The sequence below is a fragment of the Schistocerca gregaria genome, chromosome 3 (assembly GCF_023897955.1).
Source record: "Schistocerca gregaria isolate iqSchGreg1 chromosome 3, iqSchGreg1.2, whole genome shotgun sequence".
Taxonomy (NCBI): domain Eukaryota; kingdom Metazoa; phylum Arthropoda; class Insecta; order Orthoptera; family Acrididae; genus Schistocerca; species Schistocerca gregaria.
The window spans coordinates 198196265-198216690 of NC_064922.1; the positions used below are offsets into that span (position 1 = coordinate 198196265).

General features: G+C 40.3%; 1 protein-coding gene across 1 annotated transcript in view; it reads right to left on the reverse strand.

Moving 5' to 3' along the window:
- Positions 1-15792: 15792 nt before the first annotated feature.
- The window catches only part of LOC126354712 (acyl-CoA-binding protein-like), a 75880-nt gene continuing 71246 nt past the window's right edge, over positions 15793-20426 (reverse strand). Inside the window, exon 4 of the mRNA XM_050004560.1 lies at positions 15793-16123. Within this exon, the coding sequence (XP_049860517.1) occupies positions 15984-16123 (140 nt within the window). The 3' untranslated portion in view covers positions 15793-15983. The remainder of the gene's footprint in view (positions 16124-20426) is intronic.

Here is a 20426-nt window from a genome sequence, read left to right on the forward strand (position 1 = left end):
GTGTGTGTTTTTTTATTGTGCCTATGTACCAGCGCTTTCCCATTTGGTAAGTCATGGAATCTTTGTTTTCAACATATATATATATATCCCTGCTGGAGAGCCACATTCAGAGTCTGACCCAGTCCCGCAGTTTTGGGGTTCTTCTTTGAGAGGTTCTGGGTTTGAGGGGATGAGGAAGTGGCTCTGGTTATTTGCTTCTGTACCAGGTCGGGAGGGTAGATGCGGGATGCGAAAGCTGTTTTCAGGTTGTTGGTTCAGGTTCTCCAGCAGGGATACGACTTCCTAAAATCCTGCCCCAAAATGAGATCCATCCTTCATGAAATCCTCCCCACTCCACAAAGAGTGTCTTTCCGCCCTCCACCTAACCTTCGTAACCTCTTGGTTCATCCCTATGAAATCCCCAAACCACCTTCCCTACCCTCTGGCTCCTACCCTTGTAACTGCCCCCGGTGTAAAACCTGTCCTATGCACCCTCCCACCACCACCTACTCCAGTCCTGTAACCCGGAAGGTGTACACGATCAAAGACAGAGCCACGTGTGAAAGCACCCATGTGATTTACCAACTGACCTGCCTACACTGTGACGCTTTCTATGTGGGAATGACCAGCAACAAACTGTCCATTTGCATGAATGGACACAGGTAGACAGTGTTTGTTGATAATGAGGATCACCCTGTGGCTAAACATGCCTTGGTGCACAGCCAGCACATCTTGGCACAGTGTTACACCGTCCAGGTTATTGGGATACTTCCCACCAACACCAACCTATCTGAACTCCGGAGATGGGATATATCCTCTCTTCTCAATATCCACCAGGCCTCAATCTCCACTAATTTCAAGTTGCCGCCACTCATACCTCACCTGTCATTCAACATCATCTTTGCCTCTGCACTTCCGCCTCGACTGACGTCTCTGCCCGAACTCTTTGCCTTTACAAATGTCTGCTTGTGTCTGTGTATGTGCGGATGGATATGTGTGTGTGAGCAAGTGTACACTGTCCTTTTTTCCCCCAAGGTAAGTCTTTCCACTCCCGGGATTGGAATGACTCCTTACCCTCTCCCTTAAAACCCACATCCTTTCGTCTTTCCCTCTCCTTCCCTCTTTCCTGAAGAAGCAACCATTGGTTGCGAAAGCTAGAAATTTTGTGTGTGTGTTAGTTTATTGTGACTGTCTACCGGCGCTTTCCCGCTTGGTACGTCTTGGAATCTTTGTTTTCAATATATTTTTGCCATGTGGAAGTTTCTTTCTATTTTATTTACATTATTAATTTGAACCCAACAATTACGTTTGTTATTGTCTCTGTTGCATTTCGAAATCTTTTCTATCATCTTACTTTCTCTTTTCGTTTGTACAAGTAGTTTCACTTTGTGTTCACCTTCCCTTTTTCCGTAATCTACCATACATTTTATCCTGCCTAATCATACTCAATAATATGTAATTTACTTCCAAACCATAACCTAAAAACTTCAACGCTTTCTACATTACCGCTGCTATAAAATCCACTGTTCCAAGTTTACAAACATTTCGTGTAAACTCGTGAATACTATTTCACAGCTTCAGTTCCTTTCACCCATTAAACAACCATCTAAGCTATTTCCAAAAACTTCTGTTTTATTTCCATTCCCGTTTTTCCCACATAACTGATCATTTTTTAGCAGCTTCCCACAGGTTTAAACGTTATTATTTCTTCGTCAAACAATTGTTAGCCTCATTTTCGTAACCTGCCAGTACATAACCAGTCCTTTGAATACATTTACACGCATTTTTTTCGAAATTTTCCTAAATGTCCCCACCCTTTAACGTGTTTTGGACACAACACAACTACCTAACCTTTGCACCCATTGTTGTTCACCAACCTAAGTTCAGCACAGGATCAACATAGCTCATCTCAAACCAACACTTTTCCGACTTTTTTCACACCTTTATCTCTCCCTATATATATATCTATTTATTTTCACTTTAACCTCACGTTACCCTCTCCACCTTCTAACACCATGTGAACCTCACAACATCCCTACAACGACCCCATTAAATTTTATTTACATTACCTCCGCAAACATGTCTTCACCCTAGCCAGATTACGATCCCATATTTTATTTACTCAGGCTTGTCTGACATTTGGCATTACCCCCAAAGGCCTCATACTTAAAGTTCCCATCTCTGGCTGCAATCCTTCTTTCCATCAGTCCTTATACCAGTTCCAAACTGCACAATCCATAGACCTCACCCGCCTTATCCTTCTCCTATACATCGACTCGGCCAATGAACACACCTGTCAGCTCCTATCCCAAATCAAAGTCCTCAATCTTTCCTCTCCCACATCCACACCAGCTGTTCATAGCATCCTCCTACAGGCCAACTGCAAATTAGAACAGCATGCCACCCTCCACCTCAAAATACTATCCAATCTCCTGGTTTCCCACCTCCGGAAAGGCAACTCACTCACCCTCCACAACCTTTGCAACAAACCTCAACCTCCTCTCATTGCACACAGACCCAGTCTCTCCCATCTACTCAGTCTCCCACTTCCAGCTCTACTCCCCCCAACACCTCAAAATTCTAGTCAACACAATCTGGAACCACAACACCCCAATTCAGTAGTTAAACTTTCCTCCAAACCTCTCTCCCAATCCGAAACCTCTGTCCTATCCAAAGGCCTCACCTTCAGCCCCACTCCCAGATTCAACCAAACTGCCCTTGTCAAAGATTTACTGTCCCACACTCGTAGTCTCTGCTGGAAATATCACTTTGCCACGAAGAAAAATAATCCTGATCCCACTCCTAATGATCCAACTCCCCAAGACACTATCCAAATTGAACCCTGCCTGGAACAGTTCCGTCCTCCATCACAGCGGGACCCACCTCCTCTTCCCCAAAATCACCCTCTCCAAACCTTCCAGGAATTTCTCACTTCCAGCCTTGCCTCTCAATCTTTGTTGAAAAACCTTAATCCTACTCCCAACATCACCACAGCCGAAGCCCAGGCTATCCGTGATCTGAAAGCTGACCGATCCATCATCATTCTTCCGGCTGACAAGGGTTCCACTACCGTGGTACTTGATCGTTGGGAGTATGTGGCTGAGGGATTGCGTCAGCTTTCAGACAACTCTACATACAAAGTTTGCCAAGGTAATCCCACTCCTGATGTCCAGGCGGAGCTTCAAGGAATCCTCAGAACCTTAGGCCCCCTACAAAACCTTTCACCTGACTCCATCAAACTCCTGAGCCACCGACACCTCGCACTCCTACCTTCTACCTACTTCCTAAAATTCACAAACCCAAACATCCCGGCTGTCCCATTGTAGCTGGTTACCAAGCCCCCACAGAACACATCTCTGCCTACGTAGATCAACACCTTCAAGCCATTACATGCATACTCCCATCCTTCATCAAAGACACTAACCACTTTCTCGAATGCCTGGAATCCTTACCCAGTCTGTTACCCCCGGAAACCATCCTTGTAACCATTGATGCCACTTCCCTATACAAAAATATTCCGCACGTCCAGGGCCTTGCTGCAATGGAGCAATTCCTTTCACGCTGATCACCTGCCACCCTATCTAAAACCTTTTTCCTCATAACCTTATCCAGCTTCATCCTGACCCACAACTTCTTCACTTTTGAAGGCCAGACATACCAACAATTAAAGGGAACAGCCATGGGTACCAGGATGGCCCCCACATATGCCAACCTATTTATGGGTCGCTTAGAGGAAGCCTTCTAGGTTACCCAAGCCTGCCAAACCAAAGTTTGGAACAGATTTATTGATGACATCTTCATGATCTGGACTCACAGTGAAGAAAAACTCCAGAATTTCCTCTCCAACCTCAACTCCTTTGGTTCCATCAGATTCACCTGGTCCTACTCCAAATCCCATGCCACTTTCCTTGACGTTGACCTCCATCTGTCCAATGGCCAGCTTCGCACATCCATTCACATCAAACCCACCAACAAGTAACAGTACCTCCATTATGACAGCTGCCACCCAATCCATATCAAACGGTCCCATCCCTACAGCCTAGGCCTTCGTGGCAAACGAATCTGCTCCAGTCCTGAATCCCTGAATCATTACACCAACGATCTGAAAACAGCTTTCGCATCCAGCAACTATCCTCCCGACCTGGTACAGAAGCAAATAACCAGAGCCACTTCCTCATCTCTTCAAACCCAGAACCTCTCAGAGAAGAACCCCAAAAGTACCTCACTTGTGACAGGATACTTCCCGGGACTGGATCAGACTCTGAATGTGGCTCTCCAGAAGGGATACGACTTCCTAAAATCCTGCCCCGAAATGAAATCCATCCTTCATGAAATCCTCCCCACTCCACCAAGAGTGTCTTTCCGCCCTCCACCTAACCTTCGTAACCTCTTGGTTCATCCCTATGAAATCCCCAAACCATCTTCCCTACCCTCTGGCTCCTACCCTTGTAACCGCCCCCGGTGTAAAACCTGTCCTATGCACCCTCCCACCACCACCTACTCCAGTCCTGTAACCCGGAAGGTGTACACGATCAAAGGGAGAGCCACGTGTGAAAGCACCCACGTGATTTACCAACTGACCTGCCTGCACTGTGATGCTTTCTATGTGGGAATGACCAGCAACAAACTGTCCATTCGCATGAATGGACACAGGCAGACAGTGTTTGTTGGTAATGAGGATCACCCTGTGGCTAAACATGCTTTGGTGCATGGCCAGCACATCTTGGCACAGTGTTACACCGTCCGAGTTATCTGGATACTTCCCACCAACACCAACCTATCCGAACTCCGGAGATGGGAACTCGCCCTTCAGTATATCCTCTCTTCTCGATATCCACCAGGCCTCAACCTCCGCTAATTTCAAGTTGCCGCCGCTCATACCTCACCTGTCTTTCAACAACTTCTTTGCCTCTGTACTTCCGCCTCGACTGACATCTCTGCCCTTACTCTTTGCCTTTACAAATGTCTGCTTGCGTCTGTGTGTGTGTGTGTGTGTGTGTGTGTGTGTGTGTGTGTGTGTGTGTGTGGGCGCGCGCGCTCGAGTTTACACCTGTACTTTTTTTCCCCCTAAGGGAAGTCTTTCCGCTCCCGGGATTGGAATGACTCCTTACCCTCTCCCTTAAAACCCACATCCTTTCGTCTTTCCCTCTCCTTCCTGAAGAAGCAACCATCAGTTGCGAAAGCTATTAATTCTGTGTGTGTGTTTGTGTGTTTTGTTCTTGTGCCTGTCTGCCGGCGTTTTCCCGCTTGGTAAGTCTTGGAATCTTTGTTTTTAATATAAAATGTTAAGTTTAACCATAAACAGGGACAGAACAAAAAGTAAAGTTTGTTCTGTCGCTTCACTGTTCGTGGTTAAACTTGACATTGTTGTATGTTGTAATGTCACACAATTTAATATGAACAATTTTATTAGTGAATCTACTGAATGACACTGTACACTGTATGTAGGAATCTAAACCACTATAAAGCAGCAGAGAGAGATGAATAATAAATCTCTGATTTATATAAAATTTTTATTATTATCTGGAATATTTATTAGTCTGACTATTTTTCTCATTAAGGTGATCTTGACATTACCACAGCTCTATAGATATATTGTATCAGAAGAAATAAAAGAGCTCATCTCAACTGATTAATAGGTGAGACTAACATTATTCTTCTACAATTAGCATCTCATAAATATCTAGAGTGATCCAGATATCTACTTTGACGTTCATTTGGAGAGAAATTCATTTGGAGAGACTGAATGATTCTTTACAGTCTCAAGAACTCATCATCATATAGCGTTAACAATGCTTTACCAAGGTTTCGTGACTTAGCATGTTATGTAAGTGACAAGTTTAGTTAACAGTACACTTGAAACCCAACAGTAGAAATCAAAATGATGTCCAAATAATATTCCAACAAACCACCATAAAACACGACAACAATATAATGTATATGTATAATCTTGATATGGTTTTTAAGAAAACAAACTGCCTATTAGATCCGATGATGTACCAAAAACCAAGCACAGATCTGACGCAGCATATCACATGGAAGACGACTTCATTAATCAAGGCATCATCTCTTTCAGCAGACATACAGAGAAACCTGCACAACACAGAAGCCCTGCCATGTCATCTGTATGGATTACCCAAGATCCATAAAAACAATGTTCTGGTAAGACCGATTGTTAGTGCTCCTGGCTCACCGACGTATAAACTGGCAAAACACTTGGCCCCTCTGCTCCAGCCACAGGTGGGGAAGACCGACACATAAATAAAGGACTCAGGACATTCCATTGAGAAACTGAAACTCGCACCAAACAACATTATAGTCAGCTGTGATGATGTTTCTTTGTTTATGAAAGTGCCACTCAGTGACACTCTGCATGTGGAATGGTGATTTCTACAAACAGCTGGAAGGAGTCGCCATGAGTAGTCTTCTTAGTCCAGTGGTGGCCAACTCCATGGAACAATTCGAAGCACAGGCACTGAACTTGGCGACTTGCAAACCTAAAGTGTGGTACAGATGGGTTGATGATACTTTTTTGTGTGGAGCCATGATGAAGAACAGCTCGGTGACTTCCTATGACACTTGAACAGCCTCCATGCCAACATAATCATGGAAGTAGAAAAGGACAAAAAACTGCCATTTCTAGATGTGCTGGTCACAAGGGATGGCGAAAACCTGTGACACAGCATCTATCGAAAACCGACAAACATGGACTGATACCTGCAATAACTATCAAACCACCATCCAAGCCGGAAAAGACACATGATTAATACGCTCGTAATGCGAGCAGGACGAGATGTGAGCCACAGGACGTCAGACGCGAAATGCAACACCTAGAAAGTGTTCTGAGGAGCAATGGGTACTCCACAAATTATATTAGAAGTGTAAGAGAGCCAAACACTTGGTGAAGTAAAGAATCAGTAAAAGAAATGTCAGATACAGCCTTTCTGCCATACATTCCCAGAATGGACAGAATCGGCCGTATATTGAGCAAACATGGCAGAAAGACGATTTTCAAACCAACAAGGAAGATCAAACAACGTCTTAGATCCACAAAGGAGAAAAGGGACCCACTTGCAATGTCGGGGACATACCCTATTCCATGCACATGCAGAAAAGTTTATGTCGGGATGACTGGACAATCAATCAACACCAGCATCAAAGAACATAAGTGACGTTGCAGGTTGAGGCAAGTGGAGAAATTGGCCGTGGCAGAGCATGCACTGAGTGAGACTGACCACATAATAAAATTCGCTGACACAGAAGTTCTGGTTGTAGAGAAGCACTATCACACATGCTTGTTCAGAGAAGCTGTAGAAATACAAAAACACGCAAACAGTTTCAACAAGAAAGAGGAAAGCCTTAAGATGAACGGGTCCTGGCTTCCCATACTGCAGCGAAAGACCGCCGCAGGTAGCAAGAGGAGAAATGCACCGGAAATGACCACAGAGAAGCCTTCTAATGTTGGCGCGCCAGGTACATACCGTCTGCGGCTGTGAGCTCGGCTCCAATTCACCACCGGCAATGGAGGGTGAAGATTTGTCAATGCCAGCCACTCCTGCTGGCAAAATGTCAGTAAAATCATTAGATGAACACCAGCCGAATAACCTGAGACAGAAGCCAATAGGCAGTTTGTCAACAAGTGGCTATGAAATCCTTAATTTTGTAAACACTGTTGTCTGTCTCAGTTGTTTGAAAATGGGTTCAGGTAGCCCAGAACTAGTCAAATTAAGTAAGAAGTGAATCTTGCAACTTTGGCTGTTTCTATATTGAAGAAGTATTCTAATTCTAAGCCTAATGTCACAGCCGGCTTGATGTGTTACAGAGTGGAAAAATGAATGTGAAATAAGGAAGCCTTTCAGAGGCACACTATAGCTGATGAAAATTTTGCAAAAGAATTTTAAAATCTCATTTCCTTTGACAAGATGACTCCAGATCAAGTTCAGAACGCTGATGAATCTGGTCTAAAATCAAATGCTATCCAGCTAGACATTTGCTTCGAAGTTAGAGATTTTCTGTAGAACATTTTATTTGCATTTTTTATTTATTTACACATTTTCAGTAGGACCAAATTTTGGAGCAAATCGCCAAGGTCATGGAACGTGTCAGTACATGAAATTAAAAAATAAAAGTAACGACAAATAAAAATAAATGTTTATGAACCCAAAATGTCAGCCCATAAGTTTAAGTAAATGCAATCAACAATACAATAAGAATCAACTTAATTTTTCAAGGAACTGCTCAACAGAATAGAAGGAGTGACCCATGGAAATAAGCTGAAAGTTACCCCAAAATATAATACCTATCAATATAAGGGAATGAAAATAAGCAAAGAAGACTAATTTGCATGTCAAACTGTCACTCATTCCGGTACCATTCACATAGTAAAAATGGCAATATTAATTCTTTGAACAAGATCCTGAATGTGGGCTTCCCATGTCAGCTTACTATCTACCTGAACACCTAGAAATTTGAACTGTTTGGTTTTATTAATTGTATGCCCGTTCTGTGAAATTAAAATGTCAGGTTTTGTTGAATTGTTTGTTAGAAACTGTATAAACTGAGTCTTACTGTGATTTAGCATTAGTTTATTTTCTACAAGCCATCAACTTGGGTCATGTACTGCACTATTTGAAACCGAGCCAATGTTGCACACATCATTTACTACCACGCTAATGTCATCAGCAAACAGAAATATGTTAGAAGTTACCCGTAATTCTAGTGGGCATATCAATTATATAAATACGGAACAGGAGTGGCCCTGTCACTGATCCCTGGGGCACCCCCACTTGACAGTACCCCACATCACAGCCATTATCAACATTGTGAATAATTAACTTTTGCTGCCTGTTGCTAAAGTAAGAAGGGAACCAATTCTGATCTACTCCCCGTATTCTGTAATGGTCCAACTTCTGGAGCAATATCTTGTGATCAACACAATCAAACACCTTAGTTAAATAAAAAAAATATGCCTAGCATTCGAAACCTTTTGTTTAACCGATTGAGTACTTCACAGAGAAGAGAGATTTTAGCATTTTCAGTTGTTTAACGACTTCTAAAGCCAAAACTATACATTTGATAAATAGCAAATCATGTGACAAAATTATGAATTATCCTTACATACACAGCCTTTTCAATAACTTTTGCAAACACTGATGGCATAGAAATAGGTCTAAAATTATCTACATTATCCCTTTCTCCCTTTTTATAAAGCGGCTTTACTACTGAGTACTTTAATTGCTCAGAAAACTAACCTTTCCTAATGGAAAAATTATAAATATGGCTAAATACAGGGCTAACATGTGAAGCACAGTACTTTAATATTCTGCTAGATGACTCTCCATAACCCTGAGAGTCCTTAGTCTTCAGTGATTTAATTACTGGGTCAATCTCCCTCTTGTCTGTATCACAGAGTATTTCAGACATCAATAACTATATTTTTATTTAATCCTTTCATGGTGGATGGGTCATATATGTCCCACTAACTGAGTGCCAGTTCGAGTGTCGGGATGTATGTTACCCAGCTCTGCACGGTGCTGCCATCTAGGGACGACTGTACTGAACCTGAGAAAAAAATCGGGACTGCACTGCAAAGGCAGGAGTGCTAGGTGTGCAAGGTTCGCAGAAGAGCTTCTGTAAAGTTTGGAAGGTAGGAGACGAGATACTGGCAAAAGTAACACTGTGGGGATGGCATGTGAGTCGTGCTTGGGTAGCTCAGTTGGTAGAGCACTTGCCCGCGAAAGGCAAAGGTCCCGAGTTCGAGTCTCGGTCCGGCACACAGTTTTAATCTGCCAGGAAGTTTCATATCAGCACACACTCCGCTGCAGAGTAAAATCTCATTCTGAGAACAAAAGTTGTTTGCAGTGCTTGTGGTGTACCACTTTGTGCCACACCATGTTTTTTCAAGTGTCATGGAATGTAAAGTTTTGTAGGAATTGGTCATGTATCATGGAAACTGAAATGTAATGAATATTTTTTACACTGGCTCTACAGAAATAAAAACAATTACATGCATGTATAATTTGTAGTTATTTTATTCTCCACAAAATCCAGTTTATGGCTAAAAAAATAAAATTACAAAATCAGTCAGCAGAAAAGGTATCTCGCATTGGTTCCTGTTGTGAAAAAATGGAGAACTTAAATATTTTGGTGGTGAAAATATAATAATGGGACTGACAAGAAAATGTTATCACCTTAATATTTTAAAAATCTGTAAAAAATGAATTTTATCCATGAAAGGGTTAATCCACCAGCAATGCTCAGAAAATATACTGAACATATCTGATTTATCAGTAACAGAAATATTTTACTGGGAATTGACTTTATATTGTCGACCTTGTGCTGCTGACCTGACTTCCTTAACAACTGACCATATGGTTTTAATTTTATCCTGTGAATTAGCTATTCAATTTGCATATCACATACTCTGACTTCCTAGTAACATTTTAAGCACCTTACAATACTGTTTATAATGGGCTACTGTAGCTTGATTGTGACTAACATTTTTATATAATTCCCACTTTTGTTCTACAAGATATCCTTATCCCACTAGTCAGCCACTTGGGCTGCCTATTACTGCTAGTACCCCATTTAGAACGTTCTAATTGAAAGCAACTCTCAAAGAGCATGAGATGTGTGTTAAGGAAAGCATTATATTTATCATCTATGTTATCAGCACTATAAACATCCTGCCACTTGTTCCTTGATAATGATTAAAAAACTATTCCTGCTGGGTTAACTTTCCTACATAGTTTGTAATTAAATATGACACTGGTTTGAGTACAAAAGCCTTTTAGTGTTAACATTTGTGCATCATGGTCTGAAAGGCCATTCACACTTTTACTAACAGAATGCCCATCTAGTGATGAAGAATGAATAAAAATATTGTCTATTGCTGTGCTACAGTTCCCCTGCACCCTAGTTGGAAAAAACAATCTTCATCAGATCATATGAATTTAGGGTATCTACCAACATCATTTTTCTTGCACCATCATATACAAAATTAGAACTGAAGTCACCACATAACTAATTTCTGGTGCTTCCTATGAAGTGAATCAAGAATCCTCTAGTTTACTGAAGTGCATGGCAGGGGTATGGGGGGGGGGGGGGGCGCAGGGCAGGCAGAGAGAGAGAGAGAGAGAGAGAGAGAGAGAGAGAGAGAGAGAGAGAGAGAGAGAGAGAGCCTGTGTATGTGCTACAATTAGTCTAATTTTGTCTTCATCATCCCTATGGGAGCAATACATAGGACAATGGAGGACATCTGTAGGTTCTTCATGTAATATGGTTCCTGAAGATTCCTAAGAAGGCTTATACAGGATATTTGTATTTAAAGGAGTCTGCCAGTTCAGATTTTTCAACATTTCCATGACTCCCATGAGAGAAATGAACCTGTGGTTTGTGCCATCTTCCTTTGTATAACAGCATGTTCAGTATCATCTTTAATTGTTTGGTATGGATTCCACACACTATAGCAGAATTAAAACAATGCCTTGCAGTAAAAATGGGAAAACCTTTCTTCTGTTAATGGGGAAATAAAATATGTGTGTGTGTGTGTGTGTGTGTGTGTGTGTGTGTGTGTGTGTGTGTGTGTGTGTGTTTTTATGGCCTTTAACTTTTAGCATCTGAAATTTTCCCTAAATTTCCGATTACCTGGATTTTTTATAATCCTTATGACTTCTAGTCCTACCTGGTCCAGATCAATGAAGTTGGACTCTTCTACATAAAATGAAAGTGCATTAGTAGATCCAGTGAAGTGGAGTATTCAGATACAGTATACATAGACTGCCAGAAAGTGGTTTCTGAAACATTTCTTATTTGCTTGTACTTAGCTGGAACACAATTCTTGTCAAAGTACCACCTGGGACTGGAACAACTAAATCACATTTCTCACAGTATTTCAACTACTTATCATTCCCCTCACAACAAAATTCTGACACCTACCCTTCCTTGTCCATCCCCACTCTGTCCCTGATCCCCAACTCAATGCCTCATATCCCTGCAATATACCTAGATGCAAGAGCTGTTCTACACATCCCCTACCACCTCCTCCAGTCCTGCCCAGGCATCTCCTACCCCATCAAAGGCAAGGCCACTTGTTGAAGTACCCATATGATGGGCCAACTTAGCAGCAACCACTGTCACTTTCTACATGAAAATGGCTACTGTAGAGCTATCTGTCCACACATACGGCCACTTCCAAACTGGCCATGCAACACCTGAACTAACTATTTGTTGAACATGCCATCCAACACAAGGAGTTCCACACTATTGACTGCATCACAGCCTGTCCTGTCTGGATTCTCCCCATTAACACAAATGTTTCTGAATCATGCAGGTGGGAACTCCTCTTCAACAATCCTTTGTTGCTGTAATCCTCCTGGCCTCAAGCACCTGCCTATCACCTTCCCTGCTCCTTTTCCAGCACTACACACACTTTCTATCCCTCCAATGAACCTACATATTGCTTTCCCCTCTCCCCTTTCCTTTCCTTCTCCACCTTGCCCCCCACCCCCCTCTCACACCCACCAGAAGCTGCACCATGTACTCTTATCTTCACATTGTCCCTGCATGCTTCCACAGGCAGCAGTAGCATTTTTCCAACCCCCTACCCTCCTATCCCTCTACTGTACACCAATACCAAACCCAGCAGAGATTCCTGTTTACCTCGGATGCAATCAGTTGGGCCTTAGCACCAAGAGATGACTGCCCTGTGAGCTGGTTTTGATTGTGTACAAGTTTTCTTTGATGACAAACTTTGTCCAATAGCTGAATATACATTGCTTAAATGTTACAGGACCATATATATCAGCTTCAGGTATGTTAAATCCAGTTTGATACAAGTGGTACTTGTGGTCTTATTGCATAGCCTGTAATTTTTGCTTTCAACATATCCAACAACTAATGTCATTTGCCATCTATCAGCTTTGTTATGCATTACAGTATCAGGTGACTACTCAGAAGGAAGACTGTACCAGTGTAGCCTTTTTTTCCAGTGAGGCACACAGAGGGTAGTAGTTGTTTAAGTGTTGTGTTCAACCAAGCACATGCAATGTGATGTCTTAAAAATTCAGTGCAAGTTGCAAGGGCAGTTTGATCCAAGAAGGATGGATTCTCCATCTTGGTGCCATAGATGCCAATTATTCTCCCTCTGTCATCTATAGGCTGTGGACATGCTACAGGGAGACATATTGGTTCCCAAGGTGAGTTTGATAATGTGAACAACACCTTACAGCCCCATCTGAAGCCTGTTGTATTACAGCATCATACAGCTACTGCCAGAACACTGCAGGACAATCTCAGAAGTGGTGCAGGAGGTGCTATGTCCAATCAGACTGTATAAAATAGGGTACAAGGAAGGATCTTATGATCCAGACATCCTGCTTAAAACCCCACTGCTTGACAGGACATCTCAGCTAACCTGCAGTTCTACAGTTCCCATGTCAACTGGCAATTTTGACACTGGCATGATGTGTTATCCAGAGATGAGTCCAGATAGCCTGTGTGACATGGTGACAGCTATGTTCATGAGTGGAGAGAGTGTGGTGAGATGTAGCTGCCAAATGTTGTCCAGGAAATTTGGAAATTCAACCATGGTTCTGTGATGATGTCGTGAGGCATCAGTATTGACAGCCATATATATGTTAATGCCCTTGGTCATCTTACCGCCAGGCAGGACATCAGACACATCGTGTTGGACTATGTGGTGGCTGCTGCATATGGTACGAGGACTGAATTCCATCTTGTGCACGAAAACACTAGTGCCCATGGGGCGGACATCACTAGAGAAGTCTTGCGAAGCCTGGTCATTGGAGTAATAGAATGGCCAGCAGTGAGTCCTGGGCTACACCCCAACAAGCATGTATGGGAGACACTTTGCAGGCATGTTGGAAAGTGTCACAGAACAGGATGATCACAAACTCTCACTGAAGAATGAAAATGAATACCACAGAGTGACATTCGTAGACTTGCACAGATGATGCCACATAGATGTCAGACAGTGATACACACTCAAAGAGGGCATACACACTACTGGAGCTTTCTAAGTCCAATGAAAAGCACCCAAGGTGATTGACAGGTGTCAAAATCAAAGTGGAAATAATCATTCAGACATTTGAGTTCTTGTTATGTAACTAGTTTTTGTAACCGCCCCGTTAAATTGTTGGAAGCTTAGTCAGCCAGTGTCTTAATTTTGATTTGAGAGTTGTTAAGGTGGCTGCATAAGTATTTCGCGTGAAGTGCCGTTGTGATGCAGGCAGAGGTCAGTTGTGGAAACTGAGCCACTGGATACTATAAGTAACGTTATAGAATATGCCGGACTTACTTCACAAAATAAGATCATGTACATTTGCAAGTAAGTGGTTCAAAATAAGAATGAATACTGTAAAGGAAATCGATCATGAATATAGTCCTGTCAGTACACACTCCATTATATTTGAATGTACGTTCGAAATATAAGCACATACATTCTAAGTACTACTATTCCCCATGGCCTAAATAAAAAGAATTGATTAAACTGCATTTATTCATCTAAGGAGGAAAATTGTCAGACTTTCAAAGTAAATGAAAAGACAGACGGCATGTTCTGAATGTCGTGGCAAACACATCGAAATTGACATCCACGAAGGGAAATAAATTAGGACATTCACATATCTCGTTTGTTGAACAGCACCATTGTTAATACTGTCGCCTCCATTTAAATTCTCCATATAAAATTATAATAATAATAAATAATAATAATCTCCCAGAGTTACAAGAGTTGGAATCCATGGTATTTAATCAGAAAATCATACTGACCATGAATTGCTTCCATTGTATAACACCATTTCTCTTTAAAATTACACAACACATCTTATCAGGACAGGATAATGAAAGATAACTAATACTGAAACTAATTAACGAAGAATGTAAAGTTTCTTTTGATCATCAGTGTTAAATTCTTTTTACACTAATCTTTGGTATGAGTAATACTTTCTACTTATCAATAAGAAAAATTATTAAGTTCCTTTACATTGTGTACATAATTTGTAAAAGAAAGCTATACTTTGATAACACACCCAGTCCTTGGTTATTGCTCAATAGTGTGTGGCAGATGCCCAAAACTATATTCACCTAATTATTTTGAGTAATGTATCCCACAATCTTATATTGTACCAGACTGTGGGTCAATGCCCCCTCTTTGTGGTAGGTAACAATTTAGCCTTTCCATGTTTTATCCCATTCTGGATTTTGAGGTTATAGCCAAATACATTTTTTAATTTTTATTGTGAAAACACAAAAATGGATTCACCACTGTGTATTGATATACAAGAAAAGAAAAATTAATAGCACAAGTGGAATTATTTTATGTCAGTAATTTTGCTAGTATGAAACACAGGTAAAGTCCATTACATGCAGAGTCAACTTTACTGCAGAAAGCAGTGTTATCTCTGATTACATTACTAGAGAAAAAAATGATGGAACATGTTTGCTACACAATTTACAAATATGCATTATGTGAATTGTTATAACTTCACTGGCCATATGTACCTTCAAAGTGCACCACTATTAATATTATTGTCTGTAACACACAAAAAATGAGTAACCATACCCCCCAACTTCTGGATTTGAGTACTTTCACTAATAAGTTTTACTGAGTGAATAGAAAAATACTGAGATACAAGAAACTGCTTGGAAATATTGGTCCTTCAAGTATGTTAACTATGGTGATTGTGAATATTGTCAAGTTGTGACTTTAGTTTATGCTCAATGGCCATCACTGGAGGAAGCCAAGTAATCACAGAATGCAACACCACCTCACCTATTATAAATAACACAATATTCATATAAACATTTATTAGATTATTTATTCATTTACAAAACTGATCTTGCAAGACTCAGAACATGTGTAAAGTATGATATAAAATGAATTCACTTAAATAAACTGATGAAGGCACTGCACCCACTGAGCAATGGGCAACATGTTTAATGTAATATACAGTATTTGAAGAATAAAACTTTGATGGAAGCCTTCAATTCATTCCATATTTTGCCACAAGCTCTTCCACTTTCTTTATATAAGCTTCCTTTGCTTCCTCTTGTGACATTCCCTTCTTTCCATTCCATGCATCCCACTTGGCTTTGCCTTTAAAATCCAACATTCCTGGACGATCTGTGAAACAAAAAAACAACAATGACAGGCTACTGTTATACATGCTCTTTGCTTCAGACAAGGAAGAAACAAATTCTAACAAATTTTTATTTCTTATGTTATGCTTCCTTACACCATTAAAAATGTGTGTTAGCCATACTACTACACAAATAAAACTGATATATTGCAGGTTGTGTGTGGGAACAGAGTTCCAAGATGTGTACATTAAATGGAAAATGTTGTAATTCTGTAATTACTGCAAACTTGGGTATCTGCTTATAAAAAAGCAAGCCTGACAGCAGTTTCATAATTTTTTAACAATTTTCTGAATGAGTTTTTATAAATTCCTTATTTCCATCACTAATACGTAGAATTTAGCAGTGGCACTGTAATGTAAACAACTTTTCATGCAATCACTAAAATCTATAAGCAGATATGTTCTGTATGCAATAAATTACAGAAAAACACAATATGCAAATTATCAAGAACTTATAATTGTAACCCTCAAATTATTTTTTATAATTTGTCCCCTTCTGTCACACCTTGAAAGACTAGCTTGGAGATGCTCTGTAAAACAGTTACTTCCTACTTTAACTTCAGGTAACTGTTTTAATAAGAGATTCAAAATGTTTGTTTTAAGTAAAACAGCTGAAATTTTTACAATAAACTAAGCTCCAGGCCCCAGTGGAATACCTGTCAGAGTCTATACTGAATTTGCAGCTGAATTAGCTGCTCTTCTCAGTATAATCTAAGATACCTCTAGCAAAAGAACAGTGCCCTGTTCTTGGAAAAGGGCAGAGGTCACACCTGTCTACAAGAAGGGTAGTAGAAGTGGTCCACGAAACTACCATCTGATATCCTTGAAATCTATTTGTTGTATGATCTTAGAACATATTCTGAACTCAAACATAATGAGTTATCTTTGAACAAAATGACCTTGACAGCAAGCAGCATGGTTTGAGAACATCGATCATGTGAAACCAAACTCTCACTTTTCTCACAGGACCTACTGAACACTTTGGATGAAGGCAACCAGGTAGATTCAAGATTTATTGATTTTCCAAAAGCACTTGTCTCAGTTCTGCACCTATGCTTATTGCCAAGAGTACAATCATGTGGGGGCTATCAAGTGAAATCTGATTGGATTGAGAACATTTTGTTAGGGAGAACACAGCATGTTATATTGGATGGAGTCATTGTCAGATACAGAAATAACTTTGGGTGTGCCCCATAGAAGTGTGTTGGGACACTTGCTGTTTGTGTTCAATATTAATGATCTTGCAGACAATATTAATAGTAAAATCAGACTTTTTGCAAGTGATGCAGTTCTCTATAATGAAGTAATAGATGAGAGAAGCTGCATAAATGTTCAGTCAGATCTTGATAAGATTTCAAAGTGGTGTAGAGATTAGCAACTTGCTCTAAATTTTCAGAAATGTAGAAGTGCGCACTCCACAAAACGAGGAATAGGAAAGTAAGCAATTTTCGGTATCAGCTGCATTACAACTTTATGCAGTATCAGCAGTAATGAATGAATGAAAATGTCTTCCATGCTCACCAATTTTAGATTCCCATTTGTGTTTTGTCATGTTCTTTTGGACACATTCAGAAGTGCAGACACCATGCATTCATACAAGTTTTTGAACTTTAGTGTTTCAGGGAATAATTCTCACAGACACGAAATAAGTCTAAACAAATGGGTGAAAAAATAAAAGATACTCATGTGGGTTTCTTTGTTATTGAATTCACAGCCACAAGGTTCTAACAGATGAACAAGAAGTAACCTTTTAGTAGGACAGTGTGAGCAAATTTACATTTAAAAAGCTAATAAATTTGCATGGGTACCAAATTCTGATATTTTCCTGATTTTGATATATTTGATATTTACTATCAACAGAGGTTTTCCTCCCTTTGCTTGGATATCAAAGCTATTTCACAGGATGTTGTATTTTTTGTTGAAATATAATTTTTTTCATTTTTGTGTTTTCAAATAACAGGTTATGGTAAAATTGTTTGGTACTAGCTCCATTTTATCCTTCATAATTTTAATGTTACAACAACAGGTAGGAATAAACAGTTATTAATTTGTGTTGACTTAAGCACAAAAATTTATAATCTAGTTGGTTATAATTTCAAGGAATTTCTCCACTATATTACCACAAGTGGATTTTATATCCTGCTCAATATCCATTCTGTCACATGTCTACCTTTATTTCTTTACATACTATCAAATAACATTTCTGTAATTTCACTAAAGGTATATTTAAGCCTATAACATTTTATGGCCAACAGAGTTCCTGTTTCAACAAATTTTATTCTGGAATGTCAAACATGTTGAAATGTTATGTAAATGTCGCATTCAATTACAGAGTGGTTGAACCATAAATTTCATTCAAGAGTTGTAAACTGGCACCTTCAGCAACAATAAGTGCTTTTTGAAGGTCATAATACACACTAATGCTGAAATCCATACCAAAGCCAGAGATCAGGAACACAGAACAGGCAATTCACAGTGTGCCCACGAAAGCAGCCAATCTTGTTCAGCACCTCCAAATATCAGAAAATTTCCAAGCTTTTGCAAGACCTAATGTAAAAGGACTTTAGAAGGAAATGAGATTAGAGGTAGTGAATATCACTGCTCATCTGAACTTGCTACAGGTGAGATAGGCATACGTAACGTTATCTGTTAGAACCTCTTCCATTGTTTATGCTGCCAAAAGTACACAAGGGAGGAATGCCCCTACATCCAATATTAAACACTATCAACACACTGTGGCATGGATAGTTGGGAGTTAAGGGACTAAACAACAACAACAACAACAACAACAACAACAACAACAACAACAACAACAACAACCCCTCAGGCAAAGATTCATTCAGCCAGAATTTGGGATATCCACTAGGGAAGTTACCAGATGAGTAATGTATGTAGGAGAGGTAAAAATCAAGGCACTAAAGGCAATACTGATGCCATAGCTGAGAAATCATTTATAGAGAAGTCAAAGTATATGTTTTGGGCCAGTCCATAGAACACGCAGTATCTCTCAGCTCTGATGTGACAGAAACCTCACCTGCATCCGACCCCTACCAGCCAGATTAAGAAAGACAGTTGCAGAGTAGATAATCTCTTCTAGTCGAGAAATTCAGAACACTAAAGGTGAACAAGTTTGAAATGCTATGGAGCTGCTGGAACATCAACAGTGAAAAATACAATATAAACAATTAAGGAAACAGCTGGGCATCATCCAGTGCTCTGCATGCATAGTGACAAGGTCAACTCTCAGCTACCCCACCTGATAAATCTGTGATGCTGAAGAAGAGGACAGCACCCATTATTCACTAGAGTGCAGCTCTTAAGAGAGAAAACAGTGAAGCATCGAAAGTGGCAAACTGCATCTAAATGCAATGGAAACAGAGGAAAAAAGGAATGACAGAGGCATGACAAGAGGCAGCTGGATGAAAAAGGAGACAGTATCAAAAGTTTCCAGATCAGCATGTAGCAAGAGTTGCCCCAACCCCAACCATCCCACACCCACTCAGAAGATAGTTTAAAATGTTATGTCTGAATAAAAAACACTTTCACGAACTGCGAATAAAAACACTTTCACAATGAAAAAGAGAACCAGTCCAACATTCCCAAGTCATTTACCAATATGTGAGAGAATATCAAAATATTAGACTTGGTATGGATAGCCAGGAGGAGGAAAGAATCCCATCACAACCACACTGTGGGGGTGGCTAGTTTCATAAAATGAAACTATGGGTTAGTCTGGTGTGACTGACAGAGGCAACATTCAACAGTGGATTCTGTAGAGGGAAATGGTAGGAGGAGAGCTATGCAACAATAGTCTCATTTATAGTAGGATGTTATTACAGTAGTAGTAGTAGTAATAGTAGTAGTAGTAGTAGTAGACCACAAGTTCCAGAGGCATTATTTGCACCCACAAACCTAGAGCTGCTATCATCAAAGCAAATTTAGGGTGAATAGTTGCTTTTCTCATCAAACAGTGTCATTCCCTGGGATACCCACATGACTTGGGAATTGGAGAAAGACAACCAATCAGGCTGTAAGATTAAATCCAGAGGAAGACACAACTAGCAGGTATCTCAGGGTGACGAGTGGCCTAGAGACTGCTCATTGAGTAATTACATGTTAGAACGTGGTCAAGGGGTACCCATTTAATTAAGTGAAAGGGACTGCTAATGGCCATCACCACCATTATAAAAATACTGCATGTTCCCAGTAGCAAATGATGTTCTTGATCAGTGGTAGCTTTAAAATGTATCTCATCCTATCCATGGTTTTAGGTCCATCTGTGTGAAA